Consider the following 17,785-nt stretch of genomic DNA (forward strand, 5'->3'; position numbering starts at 1 on the left):
GATAATTGTGTTACTTAAATTAAAGAGCTATATGAAAAACAGGGCATTTAAGTTTGAGGGGATCTTCTATAAAATATTACAAATATAGTATAGAATAATTTATAGTATAATATAGTTATGATAATTATTTTATAAAATAATTCTCATTCTTTTATTATAATTAGACCATATTTTGTGGTATTTGCTGTGAATCTTATTCTTATTTTGTTTAAATGTTTCAACACTTAGTATAGCTTAATTCTAATTAATCTATTTTACTGGCCAGGACAACTTGATCATTCAGAATGTGCTTTAGTCCATAAAAATGCATTCCACGGTGGGTGGATATTCCAAAATAAAACCTTGAATCAAAAAATTTCAAAATTTACTCAACTTTAATCTATGCGTCCTTAGGCAAATGTCTGCTGGCTGGGACATAACAATATATATAATGGGAAAATTTAGTAACTATATGATATACCTAAAAGGAATTTTAAAATATATATCAAAAGCCAAAATGGCAATTCAGAATACCCTTATAAAATATAGTATTTTAGTGTTGCTTTTCTCTCCAGCTGACTTACGTTTTCCTCATTGTAACAACTAGGCGCAGAGCAAATTAAAAAGCATAACATTCCATAAAACTGTGGTAACTGGCAGACACATTCGCCACCCGCCCTCCCAGTGTAACACTGAAACAACTACCCCTTTGAAAGGTGAGCAATCTACTCAAACACCCACTAGTTCAGGAATTCAAAGGAACGCTTATCTTAAGGCTGTTGCATTACCAAAACTGCTTGACTACCAATGCTGACAGCTCTTAAAGACAGGATGAGCAGTACTCAGATTTCACCTGAGCATCAAGTGCTCAGTAACAGAACACAAGGCAGGATTTTATAGTCCCCATTGCTGCAGAAATAACAAGGAGTCAACTCAGAAACTTACTGCAGCACACCACAGAAGACATCACACTTTTCTGATGTAGTTTTTAATTCCAAGAAGGAATGTAAGGGGTTATTTGGAATGAAATCTCCTCATTTCTTGGAAAGAAGCCATTCAGTTCTCTGTTCCTTTAGCTAATGACATGTCCTGCAGCTGCAAAAAGCCTGGAACTAGTCTGTTACCTAATAAAGTAATACATATTTATTTCAATGTCTGCCTTCCTCATACAAAGAAGGGGCTCGCTATGCTACCCATAGAGCAAACCGCAAACTCACAGCTGACAGCAGAATTAAGATGACAGCATAAATAAATAACGAAATCAAAACTATGAAGCATACAGGAGGAATAAAAAAAGAACATAAAGAATTGTAGCTGATGTCCTTGACTTTGCCCAAAGAGCAATATAGTAATTATGGCTTAACTCCATCTTTTCGTAAACCTTCATGAGCTGGAAAACTGCTAAGTTCTCTTAATATAAGCTAAAGCAGCCCTAGTAACCCCTCTAGAACACCAATAACCAGTTTCTAAGGTCCCTTGTGCCTTGTTTTCCATGGCCTGGCTCCTATTAATGGGTACACAGAGTTTTCTGTGGCAGTACAGATCCCAAGTCTACCATAATCATCTTTTGGCTATTTCAGAGGTGGTAGGGGGATGGGCTTGTGAGGCCTGAATTATGGACTTCTAGTTATATTCCCAATGTCTCATAAACATCTAACATCTGTAGGTTAACGGAGATGACTAGCAGCCTCCATCCCCTTGTAATTAGCTACTGAAACCTTCAAACCTCATACTTGTTACCATGCTGAGGCAAAATTTGTCACTGAGATGCCAAATAAGCAGTGCCTCTGCAGTAACCCGTTGCATGGCAGTACCTGAGAGGAACAAAAGATTTCCCTCTGACTTCATCTGGGCATTAGCATAGATCTTTAATTTTCTGTGTCTCTTTGCTAAAAAAAAATAGTGAAAAAAAAAAGGGGGAATGCAAAAGTACATCAGTGTTATTTGCCAGTAAAACTTGCAAACCACCTACCACGCAGTTAGGACTTGATCCAAAGCCCATCGGCGTCAACGGGCTGAGGATCAGATCCTTACTCAGCTTTTGGAGCTAATTCATCTTTGAATTGGCAATTGTATATTTAGGCTGCAGTCTCCATATATATCTTGTTTGCCTCAAAGCTCTGTTCAGTCAAGTTTTGAATACCTCCAACAATGGAGATTCCACAGCTTCTCTGGGCCTCCATGTCACTCTTTGGCCATCTTCATGATGAAAAAAAAAATTATAGTATCTTAGAAATATGGAACTTCACTTTTTTTTTTTTCCCCCTGAAAAAAAAGCTGTCAGATTTCATAATGCTTGTAATAAAAAAGAACAGAATCAGATAAAGAAAGAGCCATATATTGAATAGAACTGAGAATGGGAGACATGAAAGCAACTTAGGTTTGACTGTGTCAAAGCAGACATAGTGCAGAAATCTGTTGACTTTTACACAAATGTGCTCAGACAGCACCTTTCTGAGAAACCACTCACCTGATCTCGGGAATACGGAGTATCCACTATGTGTTTGTCTGAACATGCTGCTAGAAGAACCTTCATTGCATTTAACTGGAGCAACATTTCACAAGCCATGGTATCAAAGAAAGTAATATTGGCAAGAGCTGCTGAAGCCAGCAGGAAAACTTCACCAGACGAGGCTTCTTGGCACAGTTCTAGGAATGCAGAAAATAAGTTGAACAAATCATTCCTTCGTTGCAAAAAAAACATGGTTAGGTGTTTCAAAGCAATATTTACGCATCTGCAACTTGCATTAGTAATCTTAGTATCTAAGACCGAGTTCATAATCATCAAGATATGAAACAAAACAAAGAAAATCATCTTAATTTTGTCAATTATATATGTTACATTGTTAGTATAACCGATATTAACATTAAGTACCTTCATTTGAACCACAAAAGCAGGGAAAGATGGTAATTATGAACCTAGAGACCAAGTGTTTCTAACATTCATCTAATTAAGGAGATGGTTTACCTAGTATAGCATTCCACAGGGAATATTCCAGTGAATGTTGTTCAATGTAAAGCTTGATATAACTAATTAAAATGAAATACAGGAGGCAGAAGGCTAACAGTAACTGATCCATAAGAGAATAATTCTACTATGTATCTCATTCTTTGGAACAAGATATGCAGACATGTTACCTATCTCTACACCTGTTTCTCTATAGTCAAAGATCATCCTGCATATTTTCCAGCTTCAATAAGAAGTGCTGAAGACACAGCTCCCTTTTAATTCCTTGCACATATGTATTTTAACTTAGATCTGAATCACTTGGCAATTGGATTTCAGCATGGTTTAAAAATTAAACATATTACAGTAATTCAATTACTGAGTTATAAATATTACAAGGAAACTGGTGTGTGATTAATGAAATGGCTCTTCCAAAGCTGTACATTTTTATACACTATTTTTAATGCTCACATTTCTTGGGCAGAGTATATACTACTAAAATTCCTGTGGAACTTAAACAGTGACAATTGGGGAAATGCTCTACCTACTATTATTCTGGATAGACTGTTCAGATTGTCCCTTGACTGTGGTACACTGTAAGAATCTGGAAAATCATCTTAAATCAGTCCAGTCAGATGCCTCTAGCAGTCTAGGTACAGCAGAACCAAGCTCAGCACAACTCTACACACTGGATTCAGGGCAGGTGCAGGGCAGAGCCTTCAATATTTGGTGCTGGATAGTCTGGTCATCAGGAATCAATTGTTTCCTTGATTTCTACAGCACTAGTTCTCCCTGGGCATATTGAAGAATGCCTAATACACCTCAGAAAATTCCCAGGCACTGCATTATCCTCAAGCACTGTCACTACTATAGTATTTTCTTGTTCTATTTTTTAAAAAAAAATAATTAAAAAGCATAAAAATTGAAGTGCTGTAGTTTAACTGTAACCATTGGGCACCATAGAGAAATATCCAGATGTATTGACCTATTATACATTGAGAAATCAAATGAGATGACTGTACTTTCTGACATGAAGCTCTGGGAAACTGAATTTCCAGATCAGAGAGAGGAAGAGAATTCTTGACTGAAAGCTTCTGGTATTTGAGAGGGACAGAGCACGGTGCCAGAAATAAGAAATTCCTCTCTTTATAAAGTAATGAGAAATTTCATCTAATTTTTCTGAAGTGTCCTCACTGACCCAGGTTAAGTAAAAGCCTGCTGTTACCTTTGCCTCATTTTACCATGGATCAGAGGCCTAGATAAGAAAGACAGATCTTTTATTTTCTTATAAAAGTGCCCATAGATTATACTATACTGTACTTTTCCTCTGAAGTATCATACAAATTTAGATGTAGTGGAGAGCTTGAGTTGAGCAAGTTTAGAAACTACAACAGCATAAAGGTTAGCAACTCTTAGAAACTGCTTTTTTACAGACAAGCATGTGACAGGAGAATACTTTGCTGAGTGTTTTCTGTGGTTCTAATGATAGAATTTAACCTAGATGCTAATTTGACAAATATGCATAAATTCTATTCAAATATGGACTGGAGTAAAAAACATTATGTACTTGCAGAATGCCCTCATTCAGAATTAGAAACGGCTGAGTTCTTTTTTCTGTTAAGGGAAGAATGGCAAACTCTACATAGGGAATATTTCTAAAGAAAGAGAGTCCTGCTCCAACCCGCCATTTTAACTTAAAAGACTTAGAAGTCCCATAAAGAACTTACTGACAAGTGCTGTTACAATTTCCTCCATATTTTCCAGAAAGCTGCTGAGATGCTGAGTGAAGGTGAGATGTGGAGATGTGATCTGTGCAATTACTGCCGCTGCTTCTGCATGAGTAGCTTCAGAATGGGTACTATCAGTAAGAATGTCAGCCAGGCATAGTATCCCATCAACCTATGGAAAAACAATAGGTATAGGTTGGAAATACTCCAGGAAATACGTTTGCAACCAAAGATGGGTTTACAGTTCTCTTTCTTGGCTGTGGCTAAACTGCTCAGTTTATTTTGAAAAACGACTTAAACTTTGTGGCATTTATGACATAATAACTTTCAATTTAGCAGATACAAATGAGTTCAGCATAAAAAAAATGTTGACCAGGAAGAAGTCTTGCAATTTTTTTTTTCTCCCTTAATGTTTCTGCTGATCTCGGTCAAATAAACAAGTCTTCTGACAGATGTCTCAACTTAGACATTAATCCAAAAATAAGCTCTCATAAGCAAATGCTAACTGCTATTATGCACAGCCTCATTTAAGCCCTTGTCTGAGTGTGTTCCACTGCAAGACTCAAGCCTGAGTGTGCACTAAGTTCCTCCTAGACAATTTTTTTATCCACTTTTTTTTCTGAGAAAGTCACAAAGCCAATGCAGGATCAAAAAATACTATTAAGGAGAGACCCTAGCCAAACTGCACCTGATGAGCTTGCACAGCTCTTACATTAAAGCTATGTCCGTATATCCCTTGCTCACTTGGAAGAGAAACAGAAAAATCAGTAAAATGTACATACGTTTATGCTTTTAGAGTGCCTGAAGTGTTCTAAGCTCATTCCTTACACAGTTTAGGCAGATCATATACGCACACCTTGCTCTGGATTATAGGAGACCCACTGACACACTGAAAGACTGCAACAGAGTGGGATAGCTTCAACGGAAGAAACATATCATCTGCTACCAAACAAACCCAGCAATGGAAGGTTCTCTGTAGACAAGGACATCATCTGTGAACTTTCAAATTAACAGGACTATGTTTCACCCACTGTTTAACATTACCCTGAATAATTAATCGCCTTGTCAAGCAGGTAGGTAGACGTGCTTAGAGGGGACAGAGCACGGAGATTGATCTAATTAATTATGGTCATGTTTACATCGAATTCACATAAATTCACTAATTAAAATCTTTATATGGATGAAGCTAATGTAACTATTGAAACAGTTTACAAATTACCAGAGTTTGTGCAAATTTCACAGAGTAACTGTTTTTAAAACTGGCCTTATTTATTTATGTATTTGAAGTTCCGAAAAGTGTGGGTAAATTGCTTTACATATTTCTGGAACACATTATAGATACAAGGAGAAGTTATGAAGGCTTAGCACTGACTTAACAGTCAAAAAAAACCCAAGCCCACGTTTGTGTTGCACGCTCACCAGGACTCTTTCTTAGGTCTTGTTCTGGTTTTGTTGGGTGAGGGGGGGCTTAAGGTGGTAGCTTCTGTAGGAAACTGCTAGAAGTCGCTCCCCTTTGTTCAGTGGACTCGGCCGGGCCTAGGGCGGACCCGCTGCTGGCCAAGGCCGAGCCAATTGGTAGCAGAATGTCCCGTGATAACGCCTCTGCGATAACGTATTTAAGAAGGGGAAAACAGGAAAAAGAGGAGGAGAAGATGTGAAGCAGCTGAGCAGTGGCAGAGAGGGGGAGGCGTGAGCCTTGTGGGCCTTGCAGGCCTCACCCTCTGGCCTCCCGCCAGGCGGCCGACTGGGCCCAACTCGGCCCAGCTCGGCTGCAAGAAGTGGAGAGGAGATGAGAAGTGAATAAGATGTAAAAAAGATCCTGAGAGGCGTCTGCCAGCCTGTTGTAAGGAACGGCTGCAGACGCCAAGGTCAGTTCAGAAGGAGGGGGAGGAGTAACGCGGCTCCTGGCCAAGATTCCCCTGCAGCCTGTGGTGACGACCATGGTGGAGCAGGTTGTCCCCCTACAGCCCATGGAAGTCCACGGAGGAGCAGAGATTCACCTGCAGCCCATTGAGGACCCCACGCCGGAGCAGGTGGATGCCTGAAGGAGGCTGTGGCCTGTGGAGGGCCTGCTGGGACAGCTGCTCTAGAGGGACTGCACCCATGGAAGAGATGACCCACGCCAGAGCAGTTTCACGGAGGACTGTGGCCCATGGGAGGGACCCCACGAAGGAGCAGGGGAGGAATGTGAGGAGTTCTTCCCCCGATGATGAAGCAGCGGCATGAAACAACGCGTGATGAACTGACCGTGACCCCCATTCTTCTTTCCCTCCTGTGCCACTCAGGAGGGGAAGGTAGTAGAGATAATGTTAAGCTTGGGAAGAGGGAGGGGTGGGGGGAGGTTATCTTGTTCCCTGTCTCATTCTCCTACTAGTTTTAGAAATAAATTAATAGTTTTCCCCACGTTGAGTCTGTTTTGCCCGTGACGGTAACTTTAAGGATTTCTCCCCGTCTTTATCTCAAACCTTGAGCCATTTTCCTTATATCATCTCTCCCTATTCTCTTGGAAGGTGGGGGGAGTGAGAGAGAGACTGCGTAGTCTGGTCCCGATCGGGGCTGAACTACAACAGGTCTGTTGTTCAGACTGCATTCTCTGTCTATTTAAAGCTTCCTCAGAACATGCACGTTAATTCCTATCCACTATCTCCACAAAGGGTATTTAGCAAATTTCTTATTCATGGTTTTGTTATTTATTATACAGAATGTTCAGTTATCTTAATTACTTATCGTGCAATGGGCATGAATTAAACTATTTGATAAGCACTGACAGTTACTGTATTTCACAAGAAAAGTTCTCAGATTGATGAGAGCAAAAATTACCCTCTGGAAGATTATTCATTGAGATGCACTTTTGAATAGGCAATAGACTATATCATTGGAACTCTAATAACATAGATAAATACAAAAGAAATTATATATCTATTTTTCCTCAGATTACAAATGGGATGTAGTATAGAAGCTTAAGTATTGGCAAGAAGAAGAATAATAAATTTTCAACATTAAAATTTGTCTTGACAAGCTTTCAACATTAATCTACCTACAGCAAAATATTTCCTCCTAGTTATGGCAGAATTCTACAGCTTGAAACAGCAAATTCACATAATTCACTTGGCTTCAAGGTATATTAATAGATCTCTGCGTCAAGAATTAATGTATGTCCTCACAAGATGATGTAGTGGCCAAGTGTGCTAGACTATCATATGCAAAAACCCCCAACTTTGTCACCTTGAAACCTCCCTAGATAACACCTTGTCTGGCGTCCAAAGAATGCTAATAACAACAGTCAGTATAAAAAGTTAAATATATTCCAAGGCACTCAAAAATACTTCGCAAGAACTTCTAAGATCTGGTAGCAGGATTCAGCACTTTTCAGCTCTAATTTTACTACTTAAAATTCACTTGGCCAACTCTTATTCAATGTCCTCAACAAAATGACTTTAGAGTAGTTTTATGATATTTCAGAATGAGTAATGGCGGGTACAAGCACATGGTTAGGTTTTTCCAATTGCTTCTAACAATACAAGGGCTGTACTCAACTTTTAAATTACATATTTGATTTTTTATTTGCTAAGTTTTTGGGAATTGGGAGCTGCTGAATTCTAAATAGAAGTGGATATATGTTTTTATTCAGCATAAAGATAAAATATGTTTTTTGTATCCATAAAAATCAGCACTAGTTATTCTCCTTTCTATTCAGAATCATGTGAAATAGTAAGAAATTCAGCATAAAATTTGTTCTATACACTTTTTTCTCCCATCTTAAATATAGAAAATAAAATAAAATAATTCTGCTTCAGCAGGCAACCCCATTTTTAAGTGTCTAGCAATAAATTTTAAAATGACAGGGGAACAATCTAATAAAAGCACTTTAACATCCAAAAAGAAATTGCTGCTCAAAGCATTTTTATAATTAGCTTTCACACTGAAAGGAACTTTGGATGGTTGCCCTGTTTTCTGTTTAATTTTGGTGAAGTAATCAGCTAAATGTCAAATCTGTTCATCACCTTGGCAATACAAAAGAACAGTTAGCCAGATAATGCAAACAAATGAATTCCATGAATGCAACAAGATGCTGCGGAGACCCTGCATTTGAGGAATGGCGTTCAGTAAATGCTTGATCACTAATATTTCAATATTGATAACTGGACAAATGCCAGGAACGTACACGCTTATGAGCATATCTCTGTTACACTTAATCCAAGTGACAAAATAAATATGTGACCGCTTTACTTGCATAGGTCACATCTTCTGAAAGGAAATAATTTCTTTTCTCTGCAACAGGAATGAATGAGTTCTGGGGCAGCTCTCTTCTTTCTTCAGTATACCTGTTCTTCCTCCTAAAAATGTTAAATAAAACTAGGCATCTCTTAAAGATACCAATACAGAACTTGGGATAAATTGCATTAATGACTTAATGGTTTGAAATATTACACAGCAGCAATCTTAACTCTATGCTTTCCACAAGGATGTTTAAGGCAGGCTTTGCATACCACTCCAGGAACCAAGACTCTTTGCCTTCTTTTTTTATAACGTCTGTCTTCATTTGTATAAAATGCTACTGAAGGAGTTCTCTCATCCTATGACTTTCTCTAACATTCCTATTTGCCCACTCTTAACACTCTACCTATTGGTAAACTTTCCCAAAGGTTTTTTCAGTTCTCTAAATTGATCTCCCAAGTCATCTTGCTGAGATTGGGAAGCCTTACAGACTGTTGGATGATTTTTCACAGTCAAATCCATGGATAACACTGCCAGCCTACAACTGAGCGCTTCTGGTAAGCAACACCAGCAGGTTCCAAAGCAGTTTTAAAGGAACAATGGAAGGGAGATGCTGAGATCTACATGTAAGACAGCAAATGTGGAAACAAAATCACAAAGGGGATTGCCTCTTAAACACTATCTCAACCTTCCCGGGAGGGTAGAGGAGAATTTCAAAAGCAGAGGCTGCATCAAACAGTCAAGAACTGACACATCAGAATTGTGTTTGTTTTATCCTTTCACACATGCTGTGTATTAGCACCTCCAACTTGAAGCTAGGACAGGTTAACTATATATGTGAAGACATGAACATTAACAGACTAAATAGAAACTACATAGCTGGATAAAAATGCAAACACATTAAAATTTATTGGATGAGGAAGAGGGAGACAGACAAGGAAGGAAGGAAATAATATCACATTCAGGAAATGTTTGAAGCTCCTGCTCAGCATTCTTGAACACAATTTACTTCACTCTACTTCACATGAACCATGAAGTCACTTCACTTTTCTGTAACTCCACTGCAAATGTCATCCAGCAGAATCCACATTCATTAAATGAATTCCTGATCATCAAGGCTGAGGTATATCCTATGTCAACTTCTGTAACTTATTCTGCACCTGTAGGTGGCCTACAAGTCTTGTTTAATTTCTATGTTGAAAGAAAGGAAGGGAACCTTGCATACAGTGATATTTCATATTTGAACAGTTGTCCTGTTAAGTGCTCTGTAGATAAAAATTGCCTTAGCTCCACTAACTGAGCACTTTGTTGATTTACACCAGATTAAGATTTAGTCAGCTATTTTTAAAGTGAGATGATATATTAATAGATTGGTGCCATTAAAATGTCCAGAAATACTATTCCAAGTAATCAAAGCTGCTGCAGCAATTCCATGGCAGCAGCAATGATCAGTGAACAAAACTGCAATGGTTTTTATAATTACTGCTGTACAACAGTGGCCATGGGACCTAATTTATAAGCCATACTGTATACTCTACAGAATAGTATGGGGCCAAATAAAGGTTAAATGGTTCCCAACTCAGTAGCTTTAAAACTGCTGGCAATAACCTTAGCTTTGTGTCCAAATTGGCTGTGAGTGACTGCTTTGGTTCATGGCAACTTCAACTAAAGCTTCTCTTTTAAACTTCTCTCCTTCTGAGTGTGGTCAGGCTAATGAAGAGGTTTGTTCTTCCTTGTGTTTAGCCATCAAGGGACAGTGTGAAGGTGATCTGATCTATAAAAAATCTCTGATCTAACAAAAATCTCGATCTTCTCTCAAAAAAAAAAAGTCAGTTGGCTGTATCAGCTTGAAGCATGCATTAAATGTGGCAATGCCGAAGTAGAAACCTTGCAGCCATGCTGCAGGAAGAAACAAACTGCAGAGCAGGATGAAACAACAAGTTCCTTGTCCTGGGCTGACTAGGAGTGAAAGGATAAATAGTGTGTAAACCTTTTCTCCCTACGAAACTTAGGGAAAGCAGTCAAGCAGTGCATGTTCACAGTGAATGTTCTCAGAGATGCTCTAAGCTTGTTGCAGATAAAAAGTACATCTGTATGTTGAAGAGGTAATAGAGAATAAGTCATTTTACAAAAAGGAAGGAGAAAATCAGTAAGATTAACATCCAGACTTCTTTCTTATCTTCACTTCAAGTATAAGGGAATAGCTGGCTTTAAATTCTCTCAATTTTGAGAATTGGTATGAAAGGTGAGACAGTCTTTTAAAGTATTATTTCTGAAGTTGATAAAAGAAATGAGGAACTGCACTGCTATTAGCCTGGAAGCTCAGATATTCTGACTCCCATAAATCACAGCTTACATTGCTTGAAACTACCCTCTGCAAACATAGGTGAACCACCCAAGGATACATTGAGCTTTCGTGATGTACTCCATACATGCCTCCAATTCTACAGGATAGCTGCTGAGTGGCTACAAAGGGCAGAAGGAGAAGAAACTGCAAACTGCATTCACTTGCAGTTATGTAGAAGTCATCTGCAGTACAGATCCTCCTACTCAGTTACTGTTGCTATTTATAGAATTGGGATGTATTGATAAAACAGAAGGAAAACTACCAAGCACAAATGAGTACAATGGCTGGGGAAAATAAAAAGACGTTTGCAATGGCCTTTGTACTCAGCATTGTTACATTCTCTTTTTCTTGACACAGCTATAAGACAACCACAATAATGACTGTGTTATCAGTAATCTCAGAAGCATGTAAGAACAGGGGAGAACTATTTCTGTTCACATATGATAAAGTTAAAGATTAAATTCTTCAAGTTATGTGACACATGACAGAAGACAAAGGTTTCTCAGATTCTTTTGCCCTGCATTTTGCAGGGTGGGATATACTGGCTTGTTTTTAAGTTGCAGGAATCTATTCCTATTTGTAGGACTTTCTTGATATCTGCATTACAAATTCCAGAAAGTATATGCTTGTTTCTTTTAAATAATGGATAAGGCTTTATATATTATACTTTGGGGTCTGAATTTCATTAAAATGCAGTCACACAGACACAAAAAGGACTTGGCAACAAGATGAGACGAACTGTCATGTGTTATATAAGAATGCTGAACAACATACTGAGACCTAAAGTCTGAATTAGGGAAAGACCATACGTTACTAGTTTTCACATAGCACTCATTTTTATTTACCCTGGGGGATCATAGTCTGAGAAAAAAAAAAACAAAAAACAAAAAACAAAAAACACCTCAACTATTCCTATAAACAAACAGGCACTCCAGGGTTATGCATAGCAGGGCACTCCAGAAAATGAGATGTGCTTACTGAAAAAAAAACATGCTCTGATCATCTAGTTTTAAATAAATAATGTCATAGACACTTCATTGCATATTCTCAAACACCTGGTGTCTAGCATTTAAAAACAAGAACACTCTTTCAACATGTTTGATTACTTTGTACAATTTAGGTTTTGGTGTGACACCATGTATTTTATTTTCAAGAAGTGTCTGTTAGTGTACCTCTTCATGAGGAAAAAAAGTATCCTATGCATGCCACATTTTTAGACGACCCTCTTAATCTCTTACAATAATGAGAAAGTGTCTCTATCCAAAAAGAGCAGCGTGGAGGTCACAGCCAGAGAACCAGTCATTACCAGCTAATCTAACACTTCATAGTGTCTTTCTTCTCTCAGGAAAAGTATCTGATAACCTTCCTGCTAGAATTCTAGATGTATTCAAGTCAATATCTTCAAACCTTAACATAATTATGCTAAAGAGTTAATAAAAGAGCATATTATTATTATTACTGTAATTTCACATACAACTTCTCCTCTCATCAGATTAAAATTCTTGAACAGGTCATTATACCATAAAGTTAGAAACAAGCATAACCCTACCCTATGCTCAAAATATGATAATGAAAACACCATAGCAGAAAGTAGAGAGTTACATTAGAAAGGTAGAGAGAGTGGATGAGGAATGGAGAGAGCACAGGATGTCGCATTTTTTACTGTTACTTTATATGAGTGTGATAGTTTAGCATCTGCAAATGCATTCAGAAACAGATCCTTATGCAAACAATTTTCCTGCAAATATTTCTGATTTCAACTGTGTCAGTGGATTTAGCTAAAAAAATATCCAGAGTCTCTGAAATGCAAGGCTTCTACAGTATTTGAATCACATGTACAGTAATTAAACACACCATAACAGTAGGACATTTATCTAATAGAATGTATTAAGTATATATGGCAACTTGTTTAAAAAAAAAATGGTTTTATGTCTAAATTCACATAACTGCCAAAACTGACTCCATGCTTTACTCATATTGTTCTTTCCAGAACTTTTTGTTGCTTTTAAGAAAAGCACTATGAGGCACCAAGCATTAATATAATTGTTTGCCACATTCATTACTTCACAATGGCTGTTCTATTATTTTAATAAATTGATTTAAATAAATTAGCTCCAGAACCAACCTTGTATGTGCCAGACTTTTATTGGCAGAGAATTTTTACAAGCAAGTTATAGAGCTTTATGATAGCCATTTATAATGAAAACACTCACAGCACTTTAGCTATAAAACTTTTAGTGAGCAACTCAGTAAGAGTCCATTCATGTTGTAATAACAACAGAGGAAATTGCTACCCTTATTCAAACAAGAATTTCAAAAAAGTAAAAAAAGTAGAAGTTTTCATCTGGTGAAAATTGATGGAACTTTACTGACTGCACCAGGCTCAGGCTATTTGGTCCTATGATTCCTCTCCTGACAGTTAAGAAAATCTCCTTGGGTCTCCTACAAACATTGATTTATTTCTATGACTGCAGTGGCAATAAAATAATTTCAGAATTGCTTTAAGCATAAGAAATTCAAGTTAAAGATCAGCTGTTTGCATGGAATCTTTATGAGCAGTCAGAGGTCTACAATCAGCCATCAGGTAAAATGATCTCAGAGGTTTTTCTCTCCATTAACACCTCACAGTACTCTTTGATAAAATATAGTTACTATATTGATTCTATATTAGAAGAAATGAGGACAATGTTAAGAAGCTGAGAAAATGGAATATTTTTACAAGTTGAATTTTGATTTTTCTTCTGCTCAAAATTGTTTGCTGCCTTAGCAGGTCTCAATATAAATAAGCACTCTTATCAAGGATAACAAACATATATATTTAAAGTTAAGCTGGTGTTTGAACACTGTGTTGAAGGAGGAGCAAAACCACAAATTTGGTTACACTTTCAACCTGATTTAGTTGAAGATGTCTCTACTCCTTGCAGGGAGGTTGAACTAGATGACTTTTAAAGGTCCCTTCCAACCCTAACCATTCTATGATTCTATGATTCAATAGAGATTTTTTTTTTCAACAAGCAAAGATAGCTACAACATAGCACTTTGATACAGGGGCAGTTCCAATCTGCATTCAAATCATATTTGCAAGTCAGACTTATTGTCATAAACTGATATCGTATCAGAAAACCATGTCAGAACTTACTTAAATTGAATTAACCTAGTGAGCAGATGCCAGCTTCAATAGCTCAGGATCTTCTCCAGTTATTTTAGATGGAAAAATGTGTAAACATTATGTTATGGCAAAGATAAAACTTCAATTTGCCATATTTTAGCTAAGAAGCTGCCTAGATCTGGGAAAATAAGCATGTTGTTGAGGAAAGTCCCAAATACTGTTCTGATACTGTCATCCAGTCACTGCCTGTTTTTCTAATATTGTTCCTAATCTATGAGCCAGTTTGTTCATTCTTAGAATAATATTCACAAGAGATGTTATAACAGAAGGAACCTAACAACTAGCGAGTACTAAATATTAGAATTCCTCAATAACACTCAAGGTTCACTTCACATAAGCAGTAAAAACTCTCATTCCATATGCCAAGCCAACCTAATCCTCCAGATCTGTAAAGCCCAAGTCTGGGCTAGAAATTTCACATGATCAGGCGTCATTCTGCCACCTGCCAGTCTGTAAATAACACAAGAAGAGCCACTGCAACTCTCCACAGAAAGGTTCAGGGCTTTCCCTAACTCCAGGCGTGGCTCCCACTATTGGGACTGTCCTGTTTTTGGCAAGGATGGAGTTAATTTTCCTCTCAGTAGCTGCTGTGTTTTGGATTTCGTGTGTGAAGAATGTTGATAAACACCCTGATGATACAAGTTGTTTTGAATGAGACCAAGGACACCATCCTGCTTTCCAAGTCTCGCTAACTTGCAGATGCAGGAAGCTGGGAGAAAGATGGACAGAATAATTGACCCAAACTGGCCAAAGAGAGTATTCCATGCCATAAACATCATGCTCAGTATATAAGTGGGGGCTGGCCAGGGTGGGTATCTGCCTTCCTGGCATCCATCTTTCCTCCTCGTTTTGCTGGCATTGTTCCCTTGACCTTGCTGGCTCCCTTTTGCTCCTTTGCTTGCCGCTCAGTTTTGTTTCCGTGATCGCTGCTTGGGACAGCCAGTATCGGTCATTGGGACATTGGGTAGTGAGAAAACATATACTGTTCACTTTGTATATTTTAATATCCTTATATTCTGTTATTATTGTAGTTTTCCCTTGTTATTTTAGTAAATTGTCTTCATCTCAACCCATGAGTTCTCCTTCCTTCCCAATTCTCTTCCCCATCCCACTGGGGAGGGGGAGGGTGAGCGAGAAACTGTGTGGTAATTCGGGCTAAACCATCACAGGGACCTATTCCCTGCTGTTTCAGAGGGAAGTACAGATAATGTCATGGGACATCTAGAAGAGATACTAGAAAAGCGTGACAACTAGAAAACAAGGGCATGTCACTCTGAAATGAGAGCTACCAAACCCTTATAGCCAAAGAACATAACTTTAGATTAAAGTATATCAAACTTCTAGAAAAAGTTCAAATTCTGTTAAAGAACAAAGAGTCTGGAAGAAAGAAAATACTGTTTTGAAGGACAGTGCCTTGCTAGATACTTGATTGAAATAGTGGCTTACTGAATTCTCTCCTGAGACTTGCTTGCAGTGCACTCTCCCTTTCCAACAGGACTAACAAACAGAATAAATGACATTTGCTTTGGAACCTATTTTAGAAAAATTCAGATGGTAAATAAAATATTAAAACAGAAATAATTTTACAGTATTTCAGCTGTACAGCTGACAAAGAACAAAAGAAAGAAATAATTCTGAATATGTTTCTATTTATATTAGGATTGGAAGCCTTTCAGTCACCTCTCACAGTACAGCTGTGTCCAGCTTCACTGTGCAGCAGGTAGAGGCCTGGTCACATTCTTCTCACCCTTGGGAAAGTGTTGCAACAAGACTGAGCTAGCACTGTAAGCAATGATGGCAACTACTAGGGAAAAGCCAGTGCAAAGTCTGTGTTACATCATTCCCACTATTTTTTACCAGAGAAGAATTCAGCATATTTTTGAAATTTACTTTCACTGATGTCTGATGAAGAGGATAAGCTGTACAAAACATAAACGAATTATGCCAAGTTCAAAGCCAACAAGGATCCTAGGAGGGGAAAGAATAATCAGCGTAAGTAATTTTTAAAAATAATCCACATATTTTATTCTTGCTTATCACTATATTAGTAGCTTCCAAACAAAAAGGTCAGGCCAGTATCTCTTACACAATTTCTTTTGCTCTCTACACATAACACACTTAGAAGAAACGTTCTAGTAAAGATCATTCAGAATTTTATCTTGGACTGAGTCTCTGGTGTGCTAAGAATCACTCCCTCTCTCAATTCCCATCAACGAAGAGCATGCTACAGGTTTAGTTTCATACAAAATGTGTGAAATGTGCCTTGCAATTCAGGCACATTAATCATTTGACAAACAGAAGTCTTATTGTTCCCCAGTGAAGTTAGGAGCCACCAATAACAGTTATCCCACAGGATCAAGACCTAGTTGAGCTAAGAATTGTTCCACATCCCATACTGTCGCGGATTTCACTAGAGGTCTCAAACTGGCTGGACGCCTAGATGTTCTGTTCACAGTGCCTACTCTAAAATTCTGTTTAATAACCTAAACAACAGTTGTTACATGGAACAAGTGGGCTTTTGTTTTCAAAATATTTATAGAATTGTCAGTTCTTGAAGAGACTTCATGCGCGTGTGTGTTGTACATACAATAGTTAGCATCATAGGGTTTTGTTCTGTAACTATGCTTTTTCCTAATACCCAAATCAAATACCAGTAGCATTTCTTTCCATATTGTTCCACACCAAAATAATATCCATTTTGCCGACAGCAAAGATAGCAGCAGCATTGTTGGAGTACGCTAATTAAATGCTTTCACTCAATGTCTTCTTGTGGTTCTTCTTGAAAGTCTGTGGACAAAACTTTGTCACAACAATGTGAAATTTTGTTAACTGTGAGATCTGTTAAATATAAGTATGTTTACTAGATGTTTCTAGTAACAGTTCCAAAACAGTTAAATTACCATTTTTATGTACATGATATTGCCCTTGAATATACAAACATTTTAAATTAGTTTCCACCTTGCTTATTTTTCCTGGTGCTGTTATGTCATTCTTGGAAGTTACAATGAGTAGTCGACAATTTATAGAGAGTACAACTTTTACATTTAACATTGAGACCACAAAGAAAACATGTATGTTTGTTCTGGTTTTGTTTAGTAACTAGAGGCCTAAAGTGGTAGCTTCTGTAGGAAACTGCTAGAAGTTGCTCCCCTTTGTTCAGTGGATTCAGCCGGGCCTAGGGCAGACCCACTGCTGGCCAAGGTTGAGCCAATTGGGAGCAGAATGTCCCGTGATAACGCCTCTGCGATAACGTATTTAAGAATGGGAAAACAGAAAGAGAAGGAGAGATGTGAAGCAGCTGAGCGGGGGGCAGAGAGGGGGAGGCGCGAGCCTTGCGGGCCTTGCAGGCCTCACCCTCTGGCCTCCCGCCGGGCGGCCGACTGGGCCCAACTTGGCCC

The 17,785-nt window shown here is 38.1% G+C and overlaps 1 protein-coding gene across 1 annotated transcript in view; it reads right to left on the reverse strand.

Annotated features, from left to right (window-relative positions):
• The window catches only part of INSC (INSC spindle orientation adaptor protein), a 161,171-nt gene that overhangs the window by 17,852 nt on the left and 125,534 nt on the right, over positions 1-17,785 (reverse strand). Inside the window, exons 8-9 of the mRNA XM_086748805.1 lie at positions 4,654-4,825; positions 2,450-2,628 (exon numbers count right to left, since the gene is read on the reverse strand). Of these exons, the coding sequence (XP_086604931.1) occupies positions 2,450-2,628; positions 4,654-4,825 (351 nt within the window). The remainder of the gene's footprint in view (positions 1-2,449; positions 2,629-4,653; positions 4,826-17,785) is intronic.

The sequence above is a fragment of the Chlamydotis macqueenii genome, chromosome 5 (assembly GCF_036417535.1).
Source record: "Chlamydotis macqueenii isolate bChlMac1 chromosome 5, bChlMac1.mat, whole genome shotgun sequence".
NCBI lineage: Eukaryota > Metazoa > Chordata > Aves > Otidiformes > Otididae > Chlamydotis > Chlamydotis macqueenii.